The following is an 8529-nucleotide window of genomic DNA, read 5'->3' as shown; positions in this document are numbered from 1 at the left end:
TTTCAAAATGCTTGAAAAAACGAACAAGGTCAGGGTCTGATTTCAGGTGGAGTTTCAAGTCATTGTTTAGGCTCTCGCTTAGTTGTGTGCTTCGCATCCCTAAGGTGAAAGCATCCCTCTATAGCATTCAGCCCACTTTCCTATTACTTTATACTCTACCTTATTTCTCAGGGTGCAGAAAGCCTCCACAAATGTTTCCTTGTCCTCATACCCGAACACACAAGCACTGAAATCCTTGATAAGAGTTTATATTCTTTAGTGCAATGAGCAGACAAATGTTTGATGGCATTGGCTCCTTCATTGTCCTCCTCACCAGTCTTGTTCAAATTTGTACTGCTCCGGTTTTCCATCGGATGAGCAATGAGAAGTAGGAGCGCAGCGCCGGCTCGTCGCCACCGTTGTCAGAGAAGAGGCTGGTCAAGGGAATGTGAAGTCCCTGTGACGGGTCCCAAAGGGAGAAGCACGGAGAGCGTTCGGACGGAGCTGCCGCCTGCGCGCGCTCACGACGCTCTCTTCTGTGTTTTGGCGCCAGAAGACGATACAGAGGCGAATTTTGGCGCAAGAATGGCTGGGTAGATGGGCCGGGCGAGGAACTTCTGTGAACGGGCCTGGATATTTTTCTGGCCCAGTGCGGCGCTGGGGTCGTCGTAAGGAGCCGGTTCCCACTCACCTTAACCCGCACCAAAGCCCTCTCCCTCGCCCTCGCCGCCGCCGCCGCCGCAGCCTGCGCGGAGCTCGAAGCGGGAGTGGAGAGGGCAAAACAGAACCGCGATGGAGTACGTCAACCCTCTCACCGGCTTCCGCGTCGACGGCCGCCGCCCCAACGAGGTCACGCCCCTCTCCTGACCTCCCTGTCTCGCCTTCCTCCGCTTCACGCTCGGCTGACTCTGCTTCTTCGCGGCCGGTGTCTCGCAGATGCGGCAGCTCAAGGGCGAGGTCGGCGTCGTCTCCAGGGCCGACGGCTCGGCGCTCTTCGAGATGGGCAACACCAGGGTCATCGCCGCGGTCTACGGACCTCGAGAGGTAGTCCAATGTTTCTCGCATATAGTTCGTGCACGCCAACTGTTCGATGCATTGTCCGTTAGGGGTTGGCGTGAGATGTGTAGTTAATTATCGGTGCTGAGCTGAATAGGGGAGGGGTTTTCGAAATGCACATGCCATGTATGGCGGAATGCTTGCGGGGATTGACGTCAGGTTTGTTTGTTGTTAGGTTCTGGATTAAGGATGATATTTTTCAAAGAGCACTCGAAATGTTTGATGGAATGTCTATGAACGGTTCTTGTGAAGTTTCTAGTTAGTTTTTGGATATATGTTGGTTTGGGCATCTTTGTCTATGGACGGATCTATTGTGAGCTTTCTAGTTAATTTTCGGAATTAGATGGCATGGAGCACTGAAACGGCACAGCAGTCTTGTCATGTTGCGGATGCTACTGCAGAATGGCATCCTTCTGGTGTTTTGGTACTGCAAATAACATGTTCTACCATTCAAAAATAAATAAAAAATAACATGTTCTAGGAAACCGGTAGGGTCAATGGTGCCAGTAGAACATTTTTAGATCAACAAACAGTGAGGAGCTCCCCGGTTCCATTTCATTGAAAAGAAGCCCGCATAGCAGGTTCAGTACAAGGCATCCACGCCAAGTTCAGAAAGCAGTAAAAGCAAACTACTGAAACGAACTAAAAAGGTTCAACCATCTCCAAGTTTCTGTCCAACGCACAGCCCTGATCTGACTATTACATGCGAAGGACAATCCACACCACATTTCCAGTAAAGCACCAGATCAGTCAAGCCCCTGCCATTGGAGCCATCGGCGACGAGGCAGCATCAAGGGTTGAGACTCGGCTCACCAGAGCGGTTGCTTGAGTCATCTGTTTGAGTACCAGTAGAACATGGAGTGTTTTCTCACAGGACCTAGGGTGGCTCTTCCTTGTGTAGCTATGATATTGCCTTTTCATACCAGTTAGTATTCCTCAATATGAATGGCTAACAAATCCCAGCTTAAGACTAATGTTATTTTTGCTTGTTTTACTCATTCAGATCCAAAACAGGAGTCAGCAACAAAATCGTAAAGAGGCTTTGGTGAGTTTATTAGTCCAAGCGCATCAAGATTAAAGGTTCTCTTGTTAGAATGCGCTCATGAGAAATGTGTCTGCAGGTGCGTTGTGAGTATAGAATGGCAGAATTTAGCACTGGGGATCGAAGGAGAAAGCCAAAAGGTGACAGGTATGTTCCAGCTTAAGGAAGAAGAAACGCTGACTATGGTGGATTCATTTATTATCAGTACACACTTTTGTCATGACATATTTTCATGCCGTTATTCCAGGCTTATTCTCCATGTTATGTTTTTTTTTTCAAATATTTGATGTCATTATTGTTATCTAGATTGGGGACAGTGTTATTTTTTAGCTATGTCTGATTTGTTCTTAAAGGGGAAAGGTACTCAGAGCTAAGGGTGGTGTCATCTCAAGAGCTTTTTAGGCCTGTAACATGATCAAATATTGCAATGCAATTAAAGTAGAAGTTCAGGAATTTCCTCATGTGAAATAAAACAGACAGTGCTAATGTGTAGCTTAGTTGATTTATGTCAGTGTTTTGTGGTGAACAACTGAACACACAGCATGAAAAGGGAATAACATGATGCATCAGTTATAGGCTACTTGCTGTTTTACTTCCTGCACAACAATGTAGTAATAAGGTGAATCTATAACTTTGTGACAGGCGATCAACAGAAATTTCTCTTGTTATTCGACAAACAATGGAGGCAAGCATATTAACACATTTAATGCCACACTCACAGGTGAGTCATCTAATCAGTTGCACTGCAAGAAACCTCTATCGTGAACTATAAACAGGACCCACTTTGAATTCTTACTGTGTTTGCTTTGTAGATTGACATATTTGTCCAAGTTCTTCAAGCTGATGGTGGTAAGTGCACTATATTTGAATATTTCAGATTTCTCTAATCAGCATGCATAAATAGAACCAACTTTATTTCTTTTGCCAAACCAAAGGCACACAACACAAGACTTTATTTTTGTCCAGAGGCCGTTTAAATATTTTACTTAGTACACATGCATTTTCTTGCTTCCATTACCGAGTCCTGCTGTGACATACTATTATTTTTGCCTATTTTGAAACGATTGTAGCATGAGTGGTACTTAATATGACTTCAATTTCTATCTTGATCATGACTGCGTGCATGACAGGAACCAGGTCCGCATGCATCAATGCTGCAACACTAGCACTTGCAGATGCTGGGATTCCAATGCGAGACATAGTCACATCTTGCAGTGCTGGGTACCTGTGTTCTACTCCTTTGCTTGGTAGGGGGCCTATTTTCTGTTCTCACATCCATGACAAAGCTAAGAATCATCTCAGACAAAGAGGCCTCAACCATTCTAATATGTTATTTCAGATCTGAACTATATAGAAGACAGCGCTGGAGGCGCGGATGTCACCGTTGGCATTCTTGCAAAGATGGACAAAGTGACTCTTCTGCAGGTTACAGAACGATCATAAACTTTGATTGCTCCAAATTTCAGGGCCTCCCTAGTCCACGTCTCATCTGCAGCACAAAACTTTCTGATGCGACACATTTCTTATGTGCTTATTACGTAGTTTGCTGCACGACATCATTCATCCACAGCAACACTAATGCTCAAAAGGTGATTTTCAGATGGACGCGAAACTACCAATGGATACATTTGAGACTGTGATGGACCTTGCAACTGAAGGGTGCAAAGCGATCGCAACCTACATCCGAGAGGTTAAGAACCGTTCCTTATGCTCGTCCGCCCTAGCTCAATTACATCATCTCCAAACTTGTTGTCCTACCATTGAACACACTGAAACCTTATTGTTGTGTACACCAATGATCTCCCATTTGTATGGAACCTGAATGCTGATTGGTTGTGCTGTGATGCTGAAACAGGTGCTATTGGAGAACACGAAGCAGCTGGAGTGTCAGCGAGGCTAGTTAAACCTAGCCGGCGGAGGCCATTAAACGAGAGCCTGTAGCACTTGAAGGCGGGTCTGTTGTGTAACGCTGATTGATGGCTTATCTGCCTAGCAGAGCTAGCATTGAGAGAAAATTGACACTTAACCTGTCAAAGATTGATGGACCATCATATTCCCTCCTAACGTAAATGCTGTAGCGCACAGGAGATGACATCTTGATTATGTGAAACTTTGATGTTGAACTTGGTATCCATGTTGTACTTCCGAAAATGTTTTAATATGGTGCAAATTTAACTTAAATAGCAGACGTTTATGATGGATGATGAAAAATTTGTTTGACTGCAAAACTCTGTAGAAGAAAGCATATGTATGCTGCTATCATTCTGCCTGCATCATCACCAAATGGCAACGCAGCTCTATCACACCATTTCACTGGCTGTAGTCTGATACTCCCTTCGTTTTTTATTTACTCCGCATATTTAGACATTTAGTCAAACTTAATAAAGTTTGTAGAAAACAATATGAACATTTACAGTAACAATGGTATATGATGTGAAAATATATGCAATGATGAATCCAATGGTATTGATTTGGTAGTGTATATGTTACTATATTTTTCTACAAACTTGTTGAAAGTATATAAAGTTTGACTTTAGACAAACCTAATATACAAAGTAAATAAGAACAGAGGGACTATTATTCTGCCTTGAAGACGCAAAGGGAGCTATAATAAATACATCAGTTTCGTTCACAACAATGGAGCCAAAGTTACAACATGACACATGTCTACATAATGTATATCAATAGGGTTTGAATCAACAGAGCAACAATATACTGAACTGATGATATGGACACAAAGGGAACATCAAGCACACTATGAAACCGGCACGCAGGCCACCAAATTAGTTTTGGGCTGATGCTGCTTGATTCCCGACAGGAAACGCCGACATGGTAGCATTGTTCTCCTGGCCCGTGGCGTCCACGCTAGCGTGTCGCGTGAACTCCTCGGGCGTCATGTGTGTGCCATGGCAAGCACACACAATCTTCACTTCGTTTCTGCCGAAGTTGTATGTTACGCCTGATATGGTCCTGCCACTTGGTCCAGTCCCGGTTGTGGATACCCAGGGAAGATCGGGGTATGATCCGGACCCTCCGAATTTGACATTTGGGGCGATGCCCGGCCTTATGCCAGAGCCCGAGCCCATGAGAGGCAATACCTTCTCGACAACCTTACCATCCTCCAAAAGAGCAGAGGAGGACGCGCCAGCCTCTGCAGTTCATAAAGAAGAGAAAGGGAAACGATTAACTTTCCAAATTTTAAACAAACAGAAGGTATAGCTGTGCACACAAGAAGCTTAATGAGGAATTACTTTTCAACTATGTTCATTTTACCTTACTAGATTACAGGAAAGCACTTGCATATCAAGAAGTGACAGTGCTGCTCACAGATACTCCCTCCGATCCATAATAAGTGTCGCTGCGTTGAACTAAGGTTGTTCAAAACTGCGACATTTATTTTGGATCGGAGGGAGTAGTAATTAAAGTGGTTCTGAATTAGACGAGCTAACTACACACCTCCAGATTGCTTCTGTCATACCAAACTGAAGGAGAAACTAATAAACAAGGACATTTGGGACTGGACAGTAGACTAAAACTCTTCACTGAAATATCCAGACCAAGTATTTCAACTCAGTGTTCTTATCTAACCTAACAAATCCAGATGTCATTTAGAGAGGTAGACACATATAGGAGTTATTTTACAGCATATATTAGAGTACCGTAGCAACATGACCTTTTCCTATATTTATTTGCACATAATTAGAGTATTACGAGGTGAACTAACCTTGAGGTTTCTTTCCATCATCAGCTTGTTTGGCTCCTGCTCGTTCGGCAAAGGAAGAAATAGCCTGAGGCGGAGTACCAAATGCCCATGAAGAGCTTGTTTCAAGTATTGGTAGCTGACCTGTTGGGTAACCAAAAGAAACCTGGGAGGCACCACCCATCGCCTGGACAGCAGGTCCATTGTTTACGGGTGGCCTCAATTGCACTGTATACATTGGAGGAAAATTGGGTGCATTAGTTATGCCCAGGGGTGCTGAAACCTGAGTCTGGCCTTGATATTGCGCAGTCACTACATTCGATGCTTGTAAGGGATTTCCATGCGGCAACTTTCCAGAGCTAGATTCACTTCCTGAAAAGCTCGGTTGCCTCTTTCCTTGAAATCCACCTGTAGCATCATCACTGGATCTCTTTATATCGGATCCTCTGTTTACCACAGAGCCCTTGGCACTGTCTTCACGCTGTGCAACCAACCAAGAGTTAGAGCCTTCTGCTTCCGAGTCTGCAACCTCCTCATTTTCACCGGTTGAACCATCATCCGTGCTAATTGAAATCGGTGCATTTTTCACACCTCCCTCAGAGCTCTTACTGAATGCATCAGGCTGGTCAGCAGCAGAATGATGCTTCTTCTGAAAACTTGTCTCTTCAGAAAGCAGCTTTCTTTTACTTGAGACTGGCATGTTTTCCTCCGAATTATTTCCAATATTATTTGGAGTCCGCCCCTCCTGATACTGGGGAAGCTGAGATTGGTGGGCTATTAGTTCACTTGATCCATCTGCCACTGGAGCAGAGGAGCCACCGTGTTGTCCCCAGAAGTTTCCAAACGGCGGGGTAGCAGGGCTATGCCTCTGCTTGCTACTGTGTTCCTGGTTCTCAGCAGTTGCTTGATAGTAATGCGCAAAAGGAGCATCGGGAGGTTGCGAGACACCTTTGCTACTGCTCTCTTCCACTTGAGGTTCTGCTTTAGGCTCTAGAGAAGCATCTCTTGCCTTAGACTTCCCAGAAGACCCACCACCCAAAGAGAGGCCTAAACTAAGCTCAAGGCCATCCTCCATTTCTAGTTTCTGGTGATCGTATGGTTAAAACCTGATTCTTCGGTATATACCACCAGACTGCCTTGTGTTATAATTATCCCATTTAAGCAGTCATCTCTGCAACGTAACAATATTATAGTAAGTATGCCATCATGTCTGTCCATGACAATAAAGAAGTAAGTGTATGTAGAAGCACAAAAATATAACAATCCGTCATAAGAATAGATGCTAAACGACTATGAAGCACCAATACGGCCAGGTCTGGCGTGCCCGTTACAATACGCAGCCGATACGCCAGATACGCGTATCTCCAGAGTGACATGGGAAGACGATATGGCCATCGGCACGCTGCTGACACGTCGGGGACATGGTAAGCCCAGTAGATGCCCACTCCTAAACCTAACAGCAAGCTCTCTCTCTCTCTCTCTCACTTGCTCTATTCGCTCAATTGACCGGGGCAGGCTGATTGGATCAAGAGCAACTGGGCGACTGCACGAGCGCGCCCCCGCCGTTGCCGCCTGGATTCGGCTTGCTGCCGTACAGAGTCACCACTATGCTTTGCTGTATAATGCTCCTGCTTGCTACTGCTGACCTAGTGATGTTGCTGCTGTGCTGGCTAGGGAGTGACATACCGACATGGCATCTGCAGGCAGCCAATCTTCAGTTGGTGGGAGTATAAACAACAGTATCAGTGTTGATATTGAAGAGAATGGGGCTGGTATTGCCAATCAGAAACATCCTCTATGGGCTCTTTCTACAACTTAAAGGTACCATGATGATTGAGGAAATCGATGATCATTCAATCATCAAAGAAGCCGAAAAAGGAGGAATGGAAGCAACAAATGGGGCAGTATTTTGATCTCTCACGCATCCAATTATTCTGTTTTTATTACAGGGCACTTCATTAAGTACTCGCCATATCCCACGTCCTTGTATCCATGTCACCATATCAGTGCGTCGTAGCTAAACCACTACGTTTTGGACAGACCATTTTGGGCTGCTCGAGGGCACATAAATCGTACAGGGGGGATATGGAATGTTCTAATAGGTTGGTCGAAAAACATCTGAACCATAACCCAAATTCATGTCGGTCTACAGTACTGTAGCTATTAGGAATTCAGAATCAGCCCCCTGCTTATTTGACTCGAATCAAGCAGCCCAACTGCCTTCCTCTCGCAGCCCCAAGCGGAGGCGGTTCTCCGGGGTCAAGGCAGCGGAGCGATCCGACCACCCCTCCTCTCCCCAGGCGACGGGATCTAGCTACAGGGGCGGCCTCGATACCATTCCGGCAATCGTCCTACTTCTCTTCCCCTAACCGTCAGCCAATCAATCATGCGAATTCCTGAATCTGCGCCCTCCCTCCCTCCCTAAAACTCCCGTCCGCGCAGATCCAAATCCTACAGCCCGCCTCCAACTGTAACTGTAAAAATCATGAACCCGTCACCGGGGAAAAAATCAAAACAGAAAGCGGATCAGGAGCCCCGAACCAGTGGTGCGCAGAGCGCCGCGCCTGCCTCCTTCCTCGCAGCCGGCGGCTCGCCGGCGACGGGCCACGGGGTGGAGCCGGGGGCCGGGGAGGCGACGGCGGGGCGGGCGCGCGCGCGCGCGGGGGAGCCTCCGGTCGCCGGCGGCGGGAAGGGCGGGGCGGGGCGGGGCGGGGAGGGGAGCTCGCTCTAGTTGGTTAGTTCGGGCGCGTGG

General features: G+C 46.3%; 2 protein-coding genes across 2 annotated transcripts; one reads left to right on the top strand and one right to left on the bottom strand.

Moving 5' to 3' along the window:
* The first annotated feature begins 615 nt into the window (after nt 1–615).
* Nucleotides 616–4258, top strand: LOC123183048 (exosome complex component RRP41 homolog). The gene is made up of 10 exons (XM_044595769.1): nt 616–828; nt 916–1023; nt 2039–2080; nt 2157–2224; nt 2720–2798; nt 2890–2926; nt 3208–3324; nt 3417–3502; nt 3678–3767; nt 3933–4258. The coding sequence occupies exons 1-10, from the start codon at nt 772–774 to the stop codon at nt 3975–3977; spliced, it is 729 nt and encodes a 242-aa protein (XP_044451704.1). The 5' UTR covers nt 616–771; the 3' UTR covers nt 3978–4258.
* Nucleotides 4259–4664: 406 nt separating this feature from the next.
* LOC123183047 (protein NINJA homolog 1) lies at nt 4665–8529 on the bottom strand. Its single transcript, XM_044595768.1, has 3 exons — nt 8319–8529; nt 5802–6948; nt 4665–5228 (listed from the first exon to the last, which is right to left on the bottom strand). Exons 2-3 carry the CDS (start codon nt 6850–6852, stop codon nt 4861–4863), a joined length of 1419 nt encoding a protein of 472 aa, XP_044451703.1. The 5' UTR covers nt 6853–6948; nt 8319–8529; the 3' UTR covers nt 4665–4860.

Source organism: Triticum aestivum, chromosome 1D (genome assembly GCF_018294505.1).
Source record: "Triticum aestivum cultivar Chinese Spring chromosome 1D, IWGSC CS RefSeq v2.1, whole genome shotgun sequence".
Classification (NCBI taxonomy): Eukaryota; Viridiplantae; Streptophyta; class Magnoliopsida; order Poales; family Poaceae; genus Triticum; species Triticum aestivum.
Note: the sequence above shows the minus strand (reverse complement) of the source record. Positions and strands in the feature narration are given on the sequence as shown.